Source organism: Oncorhynchus kisutch, linkage group LG11, assembly GCF_002021735.2.
Source record: "Oncorhynchus kisutch isolate 150728-3 linkage group LG11, Okis_V2, whole genome shotgun sequence".
Taxonomy (NCBI): Eukaryota; Metazoa; Chordata; class Actinopteri; order Salmoniformes; family Salmonidae; genus Oncorhynchus; species Oncorhynchus kisutch.
The window spans coordinates 25,051,834-25,072,362 of NC_034184.2; the positions used below are offsets into that span (position 1 = coordinate 25,051,834).

A 20,529-nucleotide genomic window follows, 5' to 3' on the forward strand; every position below is an offset into this window, starting at 1 on the left:
CCTGCTCGGCCACTGGTCTCTCGCCTTTCGAGTGTTCCATGGGATATCAGCTCCTGCTCTTCCCTGGGGCAGACATCAGCATACCCTGGGCCCAGATATTCATCCGCCACTTTCGCCGTACCTAGAAGAGAGCCCAGTACGCTCCTCCCAAGACCACTTCCACAAATCGGCAACAGGCAGACTGCGACCAGACCCCTGCTCCCCGCTATCGTCTCGGGTGGAGTCCCGTACACTTTCCCCCCGTTTTATCGGCCCTTTCCCCATCTCTAAGATTCTTAGCCCCTCTGCTGTTTGTCTTCTGTTGCCCTGCACCCTCCGTATACATATTCACTTTTCATGTGTCTAGGATCAAACCTCTGCCTCACAGACCCCTGTCCCTGTTTGTTCGCTGTCTTGTATTACTGACCTCTGCCTGCCCTGATCCTGAGTGTGCCTGCCGTTCTGTCCCTTATTGAAGCTGTCTTGTATTACTGACCTCTGTCTGCCCTGATCCTGAGTGTGCCTGCCGTTTTGTCCCTGTTTGTTCGCTGTCTTGTATTACTGACCTCTGCCTGCCCTGATCCTGAGTGTGCCTGCCGTTCTGTCCCTTATTGAAGCTGTCTTGTATTACTGACCTCTGTCTGCCCTGATCCTGAGTGTGCTTGCCGTTCTGTCCCTGTTTGTTCGCTGTCTTGTATTACTGACCTCTGCCTGCCCTGATCCTGAGTGTGCCTGCCGTTCTGTCCCTTATTGAAGCTGTCTTGTATTACCGACCTCTGTCTGCCCTGATCCTGAGTGTGCCTGCCGTTCTGTCCCTTATTGAAGCTGTCTTGTATTACCGACCTCTGTCTGCCCTGATCCTGAGTGTGCCTGCCGTTCTGTCCCTTATTGAAGCTGTCTTGTATTACCGACCTCTGTCTGCCCTGGACCTGCCGTTTGCCTGCCCCCTCTTTTGTAATAAACATTTGAGATTCTAACTGTTTGCTTCCTGCATCTGGGTCTTATCCTGAGTCGTGATATTACCCAGAAAGACTCACAGCTGTAATCGCTGCCAAAGGTTATTACAACATGTATTGACTCAGGGTGTGAATAAATGTAAATCAGATATGTACATTTATTTAATTTCAGTAAATGTGGCAAAATTTATAAAAACATGTTTTCACTTTCTCATTATGGGGTATTGTGTGTAGATGGATGATTAAAAAAAAGTTTAATAAATGTTGATTTCAGGCTGTAACACAACAAAATGTGGAATAAATCAAAGGGTATGAATACTTTCTGAAGGCACTGTAAGTACATAGTAGGTGTACAGCTAAGCTAAGGAAGGACACACTGCTGTTTTTTAAATTAATTTACACAGACACCGTTCTGAATGATTATTGATCAAATGTACCCATTGATATCTTCTTATTGCAGTTGTCAACTTCCATGAAACTCACGGAGAGAAAATGTAATGGAAGAATGGAAAAAGCCAGAAAAAAATCAAGAACTACATGCTAACATTTAGAGAAAGGTATAGAATTAATTTGCTGATATTTTCTAGCATTCTGTCAAACTTAAGTTTTGTCATACTGATAGAGTTTTATTTAATTCCTGAACATTCACGAAGAGGCGTGGTCACCTGTGACGAAGGTTCCACACCTCTTGTTTGTCAGGCTGCCACAGTTTGCTGTGGGTGAAAGTCCACTGTAGATTACAAACCGCATTGGGATTTTTTTTACACCGAACACCGTATCTTCAAGGAATCCCCCCATAATTTCAGGTAAAACAGAATGACTTTATCTCCGTGTACTGCGGCTCTTTGTGACTGTATGATTAATTTATCTGCGTTTTGGATAGGCTACCTGCTGCTTTACAGTAGCCTACAGCATGAGTGTACGGCAGATGCGGAAAAAGATCGAGACAATGGACAAATGACGATACTGGTGTTCAATAAAAAGTAGTAGGCTATATAGGCTATACCTAACTGCATAGACGCTGACAGAAAATCAGTTGTTCATCATTGATAGGCTATGCCTATGTAGAAATATAGCCTGCTTGCAGCAAACGAACTCAAATCGATTACATGCTAGTTGATTTAGTATAGGCTAATCGCTTTTTATAGGAGCTCTGTTAGATGAATTTCCTACCTTGTCACAGAAAAGCGCGTTTGGGACTTCTGTCTAAATAACCGGTGAAAGGCTATCCACTCAAGACAGTTGATCATAATCAATTTAGTGTCTACCTGTTATTCTATTACCAAGACATGTATAGTGGAGTTTAAATGACCATTCTGAGAGGCAAATAGACAAGCCGCCTATGTCAACCTGGTATCAGAGTATTTCGTATTATTCTGTACTTAAATCCGAGATACTCCATTTAGTATATGTTACGTTTCATATCATATGTATTAATTTGTGGATATCCATCAACCATTTTGTAAGATATGTTACGAATTACAATTTATGTTATGAATTTTCAAATGTACAATATATTACGAATTTGAAAAACGTATGATATGTTACGAATTCTAGCTAGGTGGCTAACGTAATCTAGCTGGTTAACGTTAGCTAGGCTATGAGTTAGGGTTAAATTTAGGAGTTAGGGGAAGGGTTAGCTAACATGCTAAGTAGTTGCAAAGTAAGTAAAAGTAGTAAGTAGTTGAAAAGTTGCTAAAATGCTGAAGTTGGCCGTGATGAGATTCAAACTTGCAAATGTTGGGTTGCTAGATGTTTGTTTCATATACCCACCCACGAGACCAGATAACAGATGAGTGTTTTGTTCATTGTTGTTTATGGATTACAATGATTTGTGAGTCATAATCAGCCAGCATTGTTAGCATGCGATACCATGTAACCTCGCATGAGAATCACATCAGAGCACCAGGGACCACAGGTAGATCACATTGATTCAGATTAAATGGACAGGGAGGACCTGATCCCAGCTCAGGACTCCTATTCTGAGACACTTGATACATAGGCCCCAGATCTAACATTACTGGATAGGTGACAGCAAGGTACCACTTCAAATGCATTCCCACCATTACAGTCATAGAAGATCAAGGATTAGGTCTACCTCAAGGAAGGGAGGAGGAAATTGTACATTTTAGAAATGGAACAAGGGCCATTGTATCATCTAAAAACACAGTGATGAGATTGGTAATGATCAGATCATTACTATTCTCTTCCATACTGAAGGTATCAATGACATCAAGTGCAATCAATGCTACAATTCCCAATTTGTTTGGAGAATGTGAAGATAATAATGTTTGGTACTGACTCCATAAATGTTTAACAAATCATTTATTCATTATAAGCAGTGCGTAACTGGTCTTAAAGTTATTCATTATTCTAGAGGAGGAATAAATCATATCAAATCTAATACTCCGAATACAAGAGGTGTAGACTTTACAGTGAAATGCTTACTTACACGAACGAGCCCGTTCCCAACAATGCAGAGTTAAAAAGTAAGAAATATTTAGAAATATTTTCTAAATAAAAAGGAGATATTAACACAATAAAAACAAAAACAAGGCCATATACAAGGAGTACCAGTACCGAGTCAGTGTCTTGTTGTCTTTTTTCTGTCTCTTCTCTGTTAGCTGCATTCAATAACTTTAATTCATACTTCCTCTTTTGTGTTATCCTCTTCTTTATTTTATACTGTAGAGACCATCAGTGTCATACACAGATTTGTTCCTACTCTTTATTCCATTGAATAAGGGGAAACTATTATTAGTGAATGGTGTTATAGATTTGCATGTTCCAGCTGGGGGAGTGTATTGTGTGAGAGAAAAACAGTTTACATTCATTAAATTGTTCCCATATATTTTTATTTGACCAAAAACACTGTCTCTCTGCCTCTATGTAAATTCAATGGCAACGACTGTCATCTTTTTCACTAATTGTCACTACACATTTTCACTACACATGTGACACGAGCGCACACAAGGATTTTATTTTATCTTTTAGAGAAGGAAGGCTCATAAATGAAAAAGGATTATACCAAGATGTGAAAGGGGGCTGGATATATTTGTCATTATAAGTTATCTAGCCATCGTTGGTCCTTCATAAAGAGTTCTTACATTCATAATAAAAGGCTTTATATTGAGATGTGAACGAGGGCATCTCGGATGGAGCTGCCTTAGTTATCCAATCTGCCATATCCTCATTAGACAGAGCTCATTGACACACAGTAATTGCCTAATACTCTAAACTCGGTTTAGTGGATGAGTTCTAAGGAATCTCACAGTGGGTCATAGTCAGAACCTACTGTAAATGATGAGTCCCGTAAGCTAATCGCTAATACCCTATGGATAAGGACTGGGGACCCACTCTGACAACCACTGGATTAGCGCGAGGGTAAGAAGCAGCATGGGGTATGTTTTGGGTTGGCAGACTGGCAAACAGGGCAAAGGGTTGGCAAACAGGGCAAAGGGTTGATGGGATTATCTTCTGTAGAGAAGTGTAGATTTCTCACCCCTTCCTGATTTTGCCTGTGGTTACATCAATTGATAAATCTCAATGATGCATTTTTCTCATGAAGCAGTTTACAGATCAGTAGCCCAATATTATCCACACATCTTGCTGTATGTGTGCAGCATGCAAGTTTGTGTCTGCGCACACATGTGTACTCAATAAAGATTCTTCATACACTTGACTGTCAGTAAACCGATAGTCCATGAGGAGTCAGAACTAAGACATTGTGTGCTTTATGGACACTTCTTTACACTACCCTGTTTGTCCATCTGTCTGATGATCCTGGATCCCTCCAGACAGTGAGGAACTGATAAAGACGTTTCCTCCTCCTCTGTCACATCTTTAAGAGTATTTTTTTTTGACAGGCCCTCTGAATGCTGGTGGGCATTTCCATGTAAAAAGCCCTATGAGCACTAAAGTGAAGTTCATAGGAGCACATCAAATTTGGTGTTAAATGAAAGCTGCGTCTATATCTTTGAGAAATAAAGACATATACATTTTTAACACATTTCCATCCTAAAAATGAGGAATAAGTAAAGGCTTTGATTTATGGTCAAACAGTTGGAGAAGGGGTATTAGAAGTTTGGACAGTACAAATCAAATTGTATTGGTCACATATACATATTTAGCAGATCAAATCAAATCAAATCAAATTTATTTATATAGCCCTTCGTACATCAGCTGATATCTCAAAGTGCTGTACAGAAACCCAGCCTAAAACCCCAAACAGCAAGCAATGCAGGTGGAGAAGCACGGTGGCTAGGAAAAACTCCCTAGAAAGGCCAATACCTAGGAAGAAACCTAGAGAGGAACCAGGCTATGTGGGGTGGCCAGTCCTCTTCTGGCTGTGCCGGGTGGAGATTATAACAGAACATGGTCAAGATGTTCAATGTTCATAAATGACCAGCATGGTCGAATAATAATAAGGCAGAACAGTTGAAACTAGAGCAGCAGCACAGTCAGGTGGAAGTTGAAACTGGAGCAGCAGCATGGCCAGGTAGACTGGGGACAGCAAGGAGTCATCATGTCAGGTAGTCCTGGGGCATGGTCCTAGGGCTCAGGTCAGTTGAAACTGGAACAGCAGCATGGCCAGGTGGACTGGGGACAGCAAGGAGTCATCATGTCAGGTAGTCCTGGGGCATGGTCCTAGGGCTCAGGTCCTCCGAGAGAGAGAAAGAAAGAGAGAAGGAGAGAATTAGAGAACGCACACTTAGATTCACACAGGACACCGAATAGGACAGGAGAAGTACTCCAGATATAACAAACTGACCCCAGCCCCCCGACACATAAACTACTGCAGCATAAATACTGGAGGCTGAGACAGGAGGGGTCAGGAGATGTTATTGCTGGTGTAGGGACACAAGCATTTCACTATCTCCAACAGTGCAGTAGTATCTAACAATACACACATCTAAAATGAAAATAATGGAATTAATAAATATTTTAATATTAGGTTGGGCAATGTCGGAGTGGCATTGACTAAAATACAGTAGAATACAGTATAATACAAATTAAATGAGTAAACGTTATTAAAGTGACTAGTGTTCATCATTAAAGTGACCATAGACATGGAATCAATGTACATAGGGCAGCAGCCTCTAAAGTGCAGGGTTGAATAACCGGGGGGTTGCCGACTAGTGATGGCTATCTAACAGTCTGATGGCCTTGAGATGGAAGCTGTTTTTCAGTCTCTCGGTCCCAGCTTTGATGCACATTTACTGACCTCACCTTCTGGATGGTAGCGGGGTGAACAGGCAGTGGCTCAGATGGTTGTTGTCCTTGATCTTTTTGGCCTTGTGACATTGGGTGCTGTAGGTGTCCTGGAGGGCAGGCAGTTTGCCCCCAGTGATGCATTGGGCAGACTGCACAACACTCTGGAGAGCCTTGCGGTTGTGGGCGGTGCAGTTGCCGTACCAGGCGGTGATACAGCCCAACAGGATGCTGTCAATTCTGCATCTGTAAAAGTTTGTGAGGGTCTAAGGGGCCAATACAAATTTCTTCAGCCTCCTGAGTTTGAAGAGGCACTGTTGGTCCTTCTTCACCTCCACTGTCTGTGTGGGTGGACCATTTCAGATTGTCAATGATGTGTACGCCGAGGAACTTGAAGCTTTCACCTTCTCTACTGCGGCCCTGTGGATGGGGGCGTGCTCCCTCTGCTGTATCCTGAAGTCCACGATCAGCGCCTTCAATTTATTGACGTTGAGGGAGAGGTTATTAACCTGACACCACCCCGCCCAGTCCCTCACCTCCTCACTGTAGGCTGTCTTGTCATTGTTGGTAATCTGGCCTACTGCTGTTGTGCCGTCTGCAAACTTGATGATTGAGTTGGAGGCGTGCGTGGCCACACAGTCATGGCTCAACATGGAGTACAGAAGGGGGCTGAGCATAAACCATTGTGGGGACCCTGTGTTGAAGATCAGTATAGTGGAGGTGTTTTTTCCTACCTTCACCACCTAGGGATGGCCCGTCAGGAAGTCCCGTTGCACAGGGCAGGGTTCATACCCAGGGCCCCAAGCTTAATGATGAGCTTGGAGGGTACTATGGTGTTGAAGGCTGATCTATAGTTAATGAACATCATTCTTCCGTCTGGGCTGGCAGCCTTGCGAGGGTTAACACATTTAAATGTCTTACTCACATCTGCCACGGAGAACGAGAGCCCACAGTCCTTGTGAGCATGCCGTGTCAGTGGCACTGTGTTATCCTCAAAGTGGGCAAAGAATGTGTTTAGCTTGTCCAGGAGCAAGATGTTGGTGTCAGCAACGTGGCTGGTTTTCCCTTTGTAATCCGTGATTGTCTGTAGATCCTGCCACAAGCATCTTGTGTCTGAGCCGTTGAATTGCGACTCCACTTTGTCTCTGTGCTGACGTTTTGCCTGTTTGATTGCCTTATGGAGGGAATAACTACACTGTTGGTATTAGACCATATTCCCAGTCACTTTACCATGATTAAATGCTGGGATTTGCACTTTGAGTTCTGCACGAATGCTTCCGTCTATCCACGGTTTTTGATTTGGGTAGGTTTTAATAGTCACAATGGGAACAACATCACCTATATGCTTCCTGATGACCTCAGTCACCGGGTCTGTGTATATGTCAATGTTATTCTCAGAGGCAAGCTGGAATCACAGTACAGTAAAAAACTAGAGTATAGGTCAGTACAATACTGTACTTTAAAGTTTAGTACTTTACTAAATTAAAATTACTAGAATTAAACTTATCTTATAAACAACAATCAATCTTAACATAATATTTAGACTTAGGGTTGCCACCCGTTTGATAAAATACGGAACGGTTCCGTATTTCACTGAAAGAATAAAAGTTTTGTTTTCGAAATTATAGTTTCCAGATTTGACCATATTAATGACCTAAGGCTCGTATTTCTGTGTGTTTATTATATTATTATTAAGCCTATTATTTGATAGAGCAGTCTGACTGAGCGATGGTAGGCAGCAGCAGGCTCGTAAGCATTCATTCAAACAGCACTTTCCTGCGTTTGCCAGCAGCTATTCACTATCAACTCCCGAGATTAGGCTGGCAATACTAAAGTGCCTATAAGAACATCCAATAGGCAAAGGTATATGAAATACAAATGGTATACAGAGAGAGAGTCCTAAAACTCCTATAATAACTACAACTAAAACCTCTTAACTGGGAATATTGAAGACTCATGTGTAAAGAAATTGCCAGCTTTCATATGTTCTGAGCAAGGAACTTAAACTTAAACTTTATTACATGGCACATATTGCATTTTCACTTTCTTCTCCAACACTGTGTTTTTGCATTATTTAAACCAAATTGAACATGTTTCATTATTTATTTGAGGCTAAATTGATTGATTGATTTATTATATTAAGTTAAAATAAATGTGTTCATTCAGTGTTGTTGTAATTGTCATTATTACAAATATATTTATATATATATTTTAATTGGTATCGTCTTTTTTTGGGTCTCCAATGATCGGTATCGGTGTTGGAAAAATCATAGTCGGTCGACCTCTAGTCCAAACCAACCAAATGTGGTCTTGTTTGAGTACGGAGCTCATTAGAATAATAGCCACTGTGTAGAATAATACCCAAACATGCTATAGGATATTACATTTTTCTACCTTTGTGTACCTATTCAGGATGCCTCACCATGAAGGAATGACATTCATAATTATGCATTTCTGTATAGTACAGATCAGGGACCCATGATGTCATTCTGTTACCATAATTATGTTACAGGGTGTTAATCCACCTTACTTACTGTAGTTCAATAACCAAAATATATTTTTTCAAACTCAAGGTGTCATGTCATAGTTGACACCCCGTTCTTTCTGCAGATGTCTTTGGATCTTAGTTCGAATTAGATATTTAAAGGTCCAATACAGCCGTTTTAGTTTAAATATCAAATTATTTCTGGGTAACAATGAAGTACCTTACTGTGATTTATTTTTAATTAAAATGTCATTAAAAAAAAAAAGCTTCTTAGCAAAGAGCAATTTCTCAAGCAAGGACTTTCTGGGAGTGGTCTGAGTGGGGAGGGGGAAACTTAAAACTAGCTGTTATTGAAAGAGGTTTGGAGCTCTCTTTCTTATTGGTCTATTAACTAATTTACAGCCTGGTGATGTCACTAGGCAGGCCAAAACTCCATCCCACCAAATTTCAAGCTGTCTTCTCAAACAGCTCTTACACTGTTTTTAAATTAAAATCCCTTCCTGAATTGAGTGCCTTTTGAATTGACCCCATCACTGGTTTGTTTAACTTTGCAATCAATGGTTTTTGTTTGGCTTTCATTTGAAGTGAAAAATCGGAGTCTCAGCGTCATTCTGTTAACGTGTAATTGCCCAGCAGCACTCTGTGATTGACTCAGCCTTCCCTCTGTTAAGATAAGAGCTCCTCATCTCTGACAAGCTGACTGATTGGAAACTTTAGGGAAATGATAACAATCATTTTATTGTGACATTTTATGCACATTTTTTTTGCACTATTTGAAAACTATAGCATAATATTATAGCCTTCTATCAGTGGAACTATGTATCTCTTCTAGTATGTTCTATTTCTATTCTGTGTGCTCCTGATCTACAGGTATGTTGCTCTACTTCTATGTTCTACACCTGCGGTCTACTGCTTACCTGATCCAGAGGTAGAGAGGTAGCTAGCTACGGCAATGCAATCTGTTGTCATGACAGCATTGTGGAGTGTTGTGATGTTTTCAGATACAGAATCTACAGATGTCTAGAGTGAGATTCTGCAGGCTCCTCTTGGACGAGTGTGTGTGTGTGTGTGTGTGTGTGTGTGTGTGTGTGTGTGTGTGTGTGTGTGTGTGTGTGTGTGTGTGTGTGTGTGTGTGTGTGTGTGTGTGTGTGTGTGTGTGTGTGTGTGTGTGTGTGTGTGTGTATGAGAGAGTAAATGGGGGTAAGAGCGAGAGTTCCGGTGGGTTTGTTTTATGGAATGAGAGAGTGTGAATGTTTACACCAAAGAGAGACAACATTAGGAAGGCGAAGACTGAGGGTGTTTATAGTAGTGTGTTTGCGTGTGCATTCGTACACCTGTTTGTGAAAAGTCTGTGCCCTTGAGCAAAGCACTTCATCTTAATTGCTCCAGGGTTGCCGTTGATATTGGCAGACCCTGGCCATGACCCCACTCTCCGAGGGTGTCTCAGGGAGAGTTGGGATATGCCAAAAACATATTTCATATTCACACATGCGTATTAATACACATTTGTATGTGTGAAATATGACAAATATAAGCACCCACCAAATTATTATTATTATTATTGTGAGAGAGTATATAGTTATATAATCAATAACGTAAACTTCCTTTGTGGCACCAGCACATGTAACTGCAGTGAACTCTGCAGATTGTTCCACATACTAGGGGAAAAAAACTAACTGCACATTTTCCCACATATGTGGAGACTGAAGGGATCTCTAGTGTTATCCATTCCTGAGACGGGTCTGGTAACTTATGATTCTTAACTTCATTAATGAAGTTACATACAGAGGCAGTTTCTGTAAGACTGCTTTGTAATGAAATAAGAGAGAATGCAGCTCTCTTACAGACAGAGAGGTCCATCCCACATTTTTATACAGACTACAATGGGTCCTAAAATTGTCCCCTGTGATAAAACATATTGCGGAATGGTAGACTGTGTCCAAGGGTTTCAAAACAGAGGTTGCCGAATGCATGTAAACAATATCATCAAAATACAGGGAGAAGCATTGTCTTAACAATCTTTCTCCTATTTTCAATACTGGGGTATGATTTATTTCGATATAAAAAACAATCTTGGATATAAGTCAGATATAATATATCAATCAATCTATCAAATTTTATTTGGTCACATACACATGGCCAGTGATATGAATCTCTATGTACGCAGCAGCCTCTCTGAGTTAGGGATTGCTGTTTAGCGGTCTGTCAGCTTTGATGCACCTGTACGAACCTTGCCTTCTGGATGGTAGTGGGGTGAACAGGCAGTGGCTCGGGTGGTTGTTGTCCTTGATTATCCTTTTGGCATTCCTGTGACATTGGGTGCTGTAGGTGTCGGGGGGCAGGTAGTTTGCCCCTGGTGATGCATTGTGCAGACTGCACCACCCTCTGGAGAGCCTTGCGGTTGATGGTGGTGCACTTGCCGTACTAGGCAGTGATACAGCCCGACAGGATGTTCTTGATTGTGTATCTGTAAAAGTTTGTCAGGGTTTTAGGTGACAAGCCAAAGGTTGAAGAGGCGCTTTTGCGCCCTCTTCACCACACTGTCTGTGTGAGTGGACTATTCAGTTTGTCTGTGATGTGTATGCTGAGGAACTTAACTTTCCACCTTCTCCACTACGGTTCTTTCGATGCGGATAGGGCGGTGCTCCCTCTGCTGTTTCCTGAAGTCCACGATCATCTCCTTTGTTTTGTTGACACCCAGTTACTTATATTGAGAAACAAGCTCCATTTGGGCTCCATTTGTAGCCAAATATGCAGATCCTCAGGGTCAACACTTTGTGACCTAGAGAACAGCATGAGCTTGGTTTTACTTGTATTTAACACATATTTAAGAACTGTAAGTGATTTCTGAATTGAATCAATGTCATGCTGAAGTTCACGAATGGCCTGCTACACCGAGGTGGCACAGGAATACAAAACTGTGTCATCTGCATAGTGAATGTTACAAGTATTAACAGTTTCCTATGTCATTAATATACAAGGTGAACAATGATGGACCCAAAATTTAACCTTGAGGAACAGCTTTTGTAAACATGGAGTTCTGTCACTAAGATAATTCTGAAACCATAAAAAGACTGTATATCCCAGGCCTATTTTTGATAACATCTTCAGCAAAACAGAATGATCAACAGTGTCGAACGCCTTTGACAGGTTCATAAACAAGGCAGCACAGCTCTTTTAGCATCCAAGGCATTGTCAAGATCATTAACAACTAGCGTGGATGCTGTGGTACTACTATGTCCAGGCCTAAACCCTGATTGGTTTATTTTAAAAATACAAAAATCTGATAAAAAGGAACAAAGTTGTACATTAACCAAGGATTCAAGAATCTTAGATAAAGAAGGTAGTCTTGAAATGTTGTCATTACACTCCTTACATTGTGCTCTAACATAAGGAGTATGTCTAGGTTCTGAAATACACATTTTCACAAATGTATTCAACTTTTAACATATTATTAAAATCTCGATAGTACCCTTTTTTTCATTTTAAGACATATCGCTTGCAACAATATAGAAGTACATCACATTCCCAGTGAGCTCTCTGCTAATTCGGAAGGTACCATACATTTTATGAGCACCACCAACACAGTGAATGGGAAAATGGATTCAACAGCAACTCCCTCTGCTGGTGATTTACGGCATGTGCAATCCTAAAGGAGGACTGGGATTGGTTAATGACCTATATTGTCATATCATTAAAAGTACCAGAGAGCCCACTCTTTTGTATGTGTTTGAAGAGTATATTGTGCCTAACAATTTATCTAGAAACACGCTAAATCAAAAGGATACTTTTGAGATATTCATATGTTTTATGTACAGCACACTATATGGAGTATAATGACTCTAAGATGTTGTCTGTGTCAGGGCTATAAATAAAAATACAAGATTGGTAGCACTGGTGCTCACAACTTCAAAAAGTTAGGAACACCACATGAAATTTAGGAGCACCTGCCTATATTGGTCCTACATGTGAGCGGACCAAGTAATTGGGCGTCAGTCTAAAGCGGGAAGGTGGAATAAACGAGTCAGGAGTAGGTTTTCTTGATTGAACACAGTTCTCTATTGAGGGCATTTGGTCAACACAAACACTCCAACATAATCAATTAAAATCTTCCAAGGAAAAACATACATCTTCTTCTCCAGATGAAACAGGAACACAATAGGATTATCTTTAAACTACAACAAAAGTCACGGGATTGTCACCGTCTTAGTGGTTCTTCCTGGATAGCTCCTGGATAGTGGCCATCTTCCAGATAGTTTTCCCCTCCCCTCTCTGCTGGCTCCATTCTCTCCCTTATAGGGGAAGGAGAATATGTCATTAGTACCGTCAGCTGTGCTTAATAAATCTTGTTCAGGATAGGGGGCAGTATTTCCCCTTTGGATGAATTGCGTGCCCATAGTGAACTGCATCAAAATCTGTCCTAAATTGCTAATATATGCATATTATTATTATTATTATTATTATTATTATTGGATAGAAAACACTCTGAAGCTTCTAAAACCATTTGAATTATGTCTGTGAGTATAACAGAACTCACAGGGCAGGCAATCTTCCAAACTAGTTTTGGAATGCATTAGACTGCTTTGTCTGTTCCAGTCAGGCCCAGATGAACTAGGATTGTCCGGTTGGAATGCCATTCGTTTTGTACATTTATAACGTCCTGAAGATTGATTCTGCACTTAGTTGACCAGTTTCGTCGACCTGTAATATGTAATTTGGAAGTTTTGATGCAAAATTATACTGGACCAGAAGTAATTTTTTGGGCATTTGAGCTGAAAGTTGTAGCAGGTGCTGCTACATGGACACTAGAATTGAACATTATGAAACAAAACGATTTATTGTTGAAATAGGACTCCTTGCAGTACATTCTGATCGAAGACCATCAAAGGTAAGGGAATATTTATGTTGTAATTTTGTATTTCTGTTGACTCCAACATAGCGGAGAAATATTGTTACGTCTGAGCGCCGTCTCAGATTATTGCATGGTAAGCTTTTTCCGTAACGTAAAAAAAAAATGTGACACAGCGATTGCATTAAGAACCGGTGTATCTTTTTAATTATATGTAGAACATGTATCTTTAGTCAAAGTTTATGATGAGTATTTCTGTTATCTGGCGTAGTTTTCTATAATTCCTCCGGACATTTTTGAGAATTTTCTGAACATGGCGTCAATGTAAACCGAGATTTATGGATATAAAATGCATATTATCGAACAAAACATAAATGTACTCTGTAACATGTCATATGACTGTCATCTGATGAAGATTTTCAAGAGGTTAGTGAATGTTTATTTTTTTTTATCCTGCTTTTTGTCATTTTATCATTTGTGGTACAAAATGGCTGCCTTTTGTCTTTGTTTTGGTGGTGGTCTAACATAAATATGTGCTATGTTTTCGCCGTAAAACATTTAAAAAATCTGACACACTGGGTAGATGAACAAGGTGTTTATCTTTCATTTGAGGTATTGGACTTGTTAATGTGTGGAGGTTAAATATTTCTACTAATATTTTTGCATTCCCTGCGTACCGTTTCAGCTGAACGGGGGGGGGGGGAGTTCCCGTAGGGGAACCCATAGTCTTAACAGGTTGCCTCTGGTTACCTTGTCTCCCATGCCTTGTTGGGCTACTATCCGTGAGCCCAGCCTGCCCTCTGGTGGTCCTTCCACATACATGAATTCAAACTACTTTTGAAGCACGTGCTAGAATATAAAATGTAGAACTGTAAATACGTTAGTTTATTATAAAAGTTCAAATGTTGCTACAAATACCTGCCATTGAAATTACAAAGTCCTTTGTGGAATATTAGGTTCCTACATTGTGTAAAAATACTATTTTTCTTATTGAAATGCATTACATAAAAGATTCTACACTGTTTCTTTAAAAAAGTCAAGTTTGTGATGACAACATGCAAGAGACCTGTCATTCATTCATTGCTAGGACCATTGATCTCATGAAGAAGCTATCCCGTTTCCTTTCTTTCTCTCCCCCCCAAATCCGCTGGGGAAGTTACCAGATTGTTAGCTATGCAATGAAGTAACATGACTAAACAAAGACTAAACAAATGGTTAACAACGTCACCATGCAAGTAGTTTTAGAAGGCCCACCAACATGTTTTATGAATGTAAAATGCCATCCCGGCAATCCGTTATAGGAAGAAAAATAATTGTGCTGTAATATGTGTCCGATCTTTTGATCTGGTTGGTCTAGAAGCAGGCCGTTTTCGCTGTAGTAATGGTGCAACCGTGACTCTAATGAGTCTTCACTAGATTGTTTCTCTAGGGAACTTGGTAACAACAGTACAGTACAGTGAAGCCTTATCATTAGAACAATTATTATCCGGGAGGTTCTTTTCATAGGTCGCACAGTGCTCCCAAAATAAAATTCCATGTCGCACAAAATGTTTTGTCGCACTTTAGAGCCCTGGGCCCAGTTTCACAAAAGTGTCTTAAGGCGAAGTTCATCATTAGAACTATTGAGCACAATGGTTATCACGATTAACTTAGCCTTAAGATGCTTTTGGGAAGCTGGGCCCTGGTCTGTATCATATACGGTTCTTGGCTCATAGGCTCTTACAGGAGGTATGTATAGGTCTAAAAAGGGCCACTTTCATCATGATTTTTTTTCTGATAAAAAAATAAATAAATGTAAATAGCATGTCAGAAATCCTTCCTCCCAATGACGTTTCTTTGAGAATTGCCAGAACGATCTGAGATACCAAAAATATTTTCAGCCTACACTGGCATAGAATCGCCCAGAGACAGCAAGAGACACAGAAATAGGGAAAGATAAGTACCCTGCTAAATCAGATGAAACAGGGTGAGCCTTGCTCCACAGGAGGGCTACGAGTGTTTTTACAGCATGTGATTCCTTATGACCTAAAGCCATAGAACTGAAGAGAGCTAAAGGGGAAGCTAGACACTTGCTCTATGTTATACTGCACCCATCAAACTACTTTTCTATCTTTCCTCTCCTCTTATTCTATCAGTATGTAAGCTATCTCCCCTTCTACTATAGTGGGCAGCAGGATCATTCTATTACTCTCTCTTTCTGTCCTCTCTCTCTGACTCTCTACGTTCTTTCTCTCCACACAACAGAAACGTCTCTCCCTTTGTCTCTCTGCCCTTCTGTCCCCCTGCCCTTCTGTCCCCCTGATCTTCTGTCCCCCTGACCTTCTGTCCCCCTGACCTTCTGTCCCTCTGCCCTTCTGCCCTTCTGTCCCCCTCTCATTCCTCTGCAGCCTGTAGAAACACTTGTAGATAGCTGTCGTTCCTCTGCCTCATCAACCAATGTGAATGTTATATTCTCTCCTTTTCTCTGTGGATTCTAGTGCTTTAACACTCACACTAATTTCATGCTTCTGGATTTCGATTGCATTCCATCGCTATCTTATCTGTAAGTGTTTACTTGGTTTATTAAACATATTACACAGTGATGGGTTGACGAATACACATGCAATTGATACAGTCATACGGAATAGTAATGATTGCTGTGGTTATGATAATGATTGCTGAATATTTAAATGTCTTAGTGATATTCTGTCCTTTGGAGTTATAAAATAAATCTAACATAGATCAGACTTATAGTACCAGTCAAAAGTTTGGACACACCTACTCATGCAAGGGTTTTTCTTTATTTTTGACTATTTTCTACATTGTAGAATAATAGTGAAGTTATCAAAACTATTAAATAACACATGTGGAATCATGTAGTAACCAAAAAAGTGTTAAACAAATGAAACTATATTTTATATTTGAGATTCTTCAAAGTAGCCAGCCTTTGCCTTGATGACAGCTTTGCACACTTGCCATTTTCTCAACCAGCTTCATGAGGTAGTCACCTGGAATGAATTTCAATTAACAGATGTGCCTTGTTAAATGTTAGTTTGTGTAATTTCTGTCCTTCTTAATGCGTTTGAGCATTGATCAGTTGTGTTGTGACAAGGTAGTGGTGGTATACAGATAATAGCCCTATTTGGTAAAAGACCAAGTCCATGTAAAGTCAAGAACAGCTCAAATAAGCAAAGAGAAACGACAGTCTATTATTACTTTAAGGTCAGTCAATCTGGAACATTTCAAGAACTTTAAAATATGTTTAGATTTATTTAACACTTTGTTTTGTTGCTACATGATCCCATATGTGTTATTTCATAGTTGTGATGTCTTCACTATTATTCAACAATGTAGAAAATAGTACAAATAAAGAAACTCTTGAGTAGGTGTGTCCAAACGTTTGACTGGTATTGTATGTGTAGATGATATTGGAGAAGTCTAACAGTTATCTTGTTTTTGTGTGTTTTCTCTATAGATGGAACCTGCAGCAAGGAGATGAGCCAGCTGGTTCAGTCTTCAGCACAGAGCGAGAGAGACTTCCAGTGTCTGTTGGCGTGTATGTGCTAGAGAGTATATATGTATGCGTGTGTGTGTGTCTGCCGAGAGGAGAGAAGACTGCCTTCCAGCGGTGTGTGTGGGAGCAATTGTGTTTCTTTGCTTGAGCTGGTGTGAGTGTGTGAGTTCTTTACTCCGAATAGTAGAAGAATGGCAGCTCGCTAGTGTGTGTTTATGTGAATGCATGTGCATGAGTGTGTGTTTTCCCGAGTGAGTGTGTTGTTTCCACCTCTCTGAGGAGGAGTAGGAGGGCAGCTCTCTCCCCCTGGCTGTGTGTGTGTGTGTGTGGAGATGGCAGTGTGTGTGTGTACTACCCTGCCCGCACTGCTCCTGCTCCTGAGCTGCGGTGTGTGTGTGACGGTGGGATACCCATTCAGACCCCCCATAGACCTGGATGTCACCCCCAGAATCACCATAACTACCAGCGGTAAGCACACACACACACCTCGGACGCATAGAAGGAAACAATATTGTTTTGGATCCCCCCCCCCATCCCTTCTCTCTCGCTCTCTCATTAATCTGGGGAGAGAAAGCGAGAGCTACAGCTTCACTCATCTGTCCAAACTAGGAGAGGTGTACTCTATCACACCATTGTGTGTTTATAGAAGGACAACTGTGACTATAACTTAGACTTATCTCGTCTCCTTCTCTAACTCTCAGGATGTATTAGATTTTTCAGCCTAATGTACTCTGGGATAATGACAATGGATTTGATCTTTCTGTATGAGAAACAGGCCGTTTTTATGGGCTCATGAACAATTGTGCTATTTTGTGTATTTGTTATAACTGATCTTAACTTTTTTTGTACATATTGTTTCTGCCACCCTTTCCTATGACCAAAAAGAGCTTCTGAACATGAAAACAGACATCACTAACCTTGATTAAGACAGGGACACTTCTACTTCAGTGAGTCGGAGGCTAAATACATATAGATTTTTCCGGACAAGGCGCAAATCCCCGACACTCGAAGAAGGAGATGGCGCTATAGAGTCCGGTGCGCGGGCACCCTGATGAGATATGGTGGTGAGGGAATAAATCGCCTCTATTCTCTGTTATATTGGCGAATGTGCAATAACTTGAGAATAAACTAGACAAACTCCATTCGAGACTATCCTATCAATGGGACATTAAGAATTGTAATATACTATGCTTCTCAGAGTCATGACTGAACAAGGACATGGATAATATACATGTTGGCAGGACAGAATGAGAGTCTGGTAAGGTCGGGGGGGGGGGGGGTCTTTTTGTTAACAACAATTGGTGCGCAATCTTTAATATTAAGGACGTTTCAAGGTTCTGCTCGCCTGAGTTAGAGTACATGGGATTCACGACCGACGTGCTGAAGGCTGGTCAACATGAAAATACTTTGTCTTTATTTTGTGTGTAACCCAAGTTTTAGCGAGAGATTCCAGCATCTAAATGTGACATCTAGATTATTGTTCATGAATCGACCAAAAGCACTAACCAGAGAGGAGAAAAACAGACATCTTTTAGGGTGTCGGGAGGACAAAGCCACCGCAAACAGTATAGCAGAGCTGGCTGTAACTTCACCAAACACAGAACCTGTCAAAGCGATTACAGAAAAGTTGATCAATATAATTGTTGATTGTTGAAAAATAATAATTGTTGAAAAGTTTATCAATATAATTATAATTGACGAGAAATTAAAGACATTTTCTGACACCCTTGTTACAATTGAAACTAAGTTGGATGTTAATGTGAAGAGAATCGAGGAAGGAGAGAAGCGCATTTCCACCGCTGAGAACTCCATGCTAACTGTACAACACTGTAAGCATTACAACACTGGAGAAAACGGTGGAAAAAACGGACAGAAATGTTGTCTAATTTTAAGAACAGAAGTCGCAGAGGCAATATTAACATTTCAAATCTGAGAGAAGGAACCGAAGTGGTCAGTCCGATCCAATTCTTTGGTACATGGCCACCAACTCTGCTTGGCTTGGAGACGAAAACGGGCATCATGAAAATTGACTGAGGGCACCATGGTCCCGGGCAGGTGAGAAGAGACCAACCGAAGTGTGTCTGCATTAAACTTCACAACTACACCAATGAAGAGACAATCCTGTCAGTGGCAAAGACAAAGAATCCACTCTAATACAAGGCATTGGGATTTCTTTCCAACAAGACCTCTCTGCCAGTGCACGGGCAAAACACTGGGGCTTCAACGGAATCTGTGAGGAGCTGATAAGCAAGAGGATTCGGTTCTCCATGATATTCCCGGCAACCTTAAGCCTGACGCAAAAGTGTCATCTTATGACATTTTTCCAAAACCGTTAAAATAGTGTCTGTGAGTATAATAGAACTGATTTGGCAGGCGAAAACCTGAGAAAAATCCATCCAGGAAGTAGGATTTTTTTGGTTTTGTATTCAATGCCATTACAGTATCCATTGACTTAGGACACAAATTGCAGTTCCTATGCCTCCCACTAGATGTCAACAGTCTTTAGAAATTGTTTCAGGCTTGTATTCTGAAAAATGAGGGAGTAAGAGCAGTCTGAATGAGTGGACCCTGCAGTGTCACAGAGCTTTTTCATGCGCACGACCGAGAGTGCCTTTCTTGTTTACCTTTTATATTGACAACGTTATTGTCCGGTTGAAATATTATCGATTATTTAGACTAAAAACATCCGGATGATTGAATATAAACATTGTTTGACATGTTTCTATGAACTTTTACAGCTACAGTTTAGATTTTTTGTCTGCCTGTTGTGACTGTGTTTGAGCCTGTGGATTACTGAAGAAAACGCGCGGGAAAAAACAACGATTTTGGGATATAAAGAGAATTTATCGAACAAAACATTTATTGTGTAAATGAATATCTTCTGAGTGCAACCATATGAAGATTATCAAAGGTAAGTGATTAATTTGATCTCTATATCTGACTTGTGTAACTCTTCTACTTGGCTGGTTACTGTTTGTAATGATTTGTCTGCTGGGCGATGTTCTCAAATAATCATAAGGTATGCTTTCACCGTAAAGCCTTTTTGAAATCTGACACGGTGGTTGGATTCACAAGAAGTTAATCTTTAAACCTATGTAAAATACTTGTATGTTTTCTGAATTTTTAAATGAGTATTTCTGTATTTGAATATGGCGCTTTGCAATTTTACTGGCTGTTGTCGAGGTGGGACGCTAGCATGCTTCAGTGTTGCTTGCCTCGAAGCGATCGTAAAAGGCAATTAGCTCGTCTGGTAGCTCGCATCACAGGATAGCTCGCATCTGGGTTTCCCTTTTTTGTCTGTAATAGATTTCAAGCCCTGCCACATCTGTCAAGCGTCAGAGCTGGTGTAGTAGGATTCAATCTTAATCCTGTATTGGCTCTTTGCTTGTTTGATGGTGTTGCGGGATTTCTTACAAGAGTCCGGATTAGTGTCCCACTCCTTGAAATCGGTAGCTCTAGCCTTTAGTTTGATGCGGACGTTGCCTGTAATACATTGCTTCTGGTTGGGATATGTACGTAAGGTCACTGTGGGGACAACATCAGATGCACTTATTGA

General features: G+C 40.6%; 1 protein-coding gene across 1 annotated transcript in view; it reads left to right on the forward strand.

Annotated features, from left to right (window-relative positions):
* The first annotated feature begins 1,606 nt into the window (after window positions 1-1,606).
* LOC109899838 (semaphorin-4G) overlaps window positions 1,607-20,529 on the forward strand; it is a 52,448-nt gene continuing 33,525 nt past the window's right edge. Inside the window, exons 1-2 of the mRNA XM_020495421.2 lie at window positions 1,607-1,741; window positions 16,935-17,441. Of these exons, the coding sequence (XP_020351010.2) occupies window positions 17,306-17,441 (136 nt within the window). The 5' untranslated portion in view covers window positions 1,607-1,741; window positions 16,935-17,305. The remainder of the gene's footprint in view (window positions 1,742-16,934; window positions 17,442-20,529) is intronic.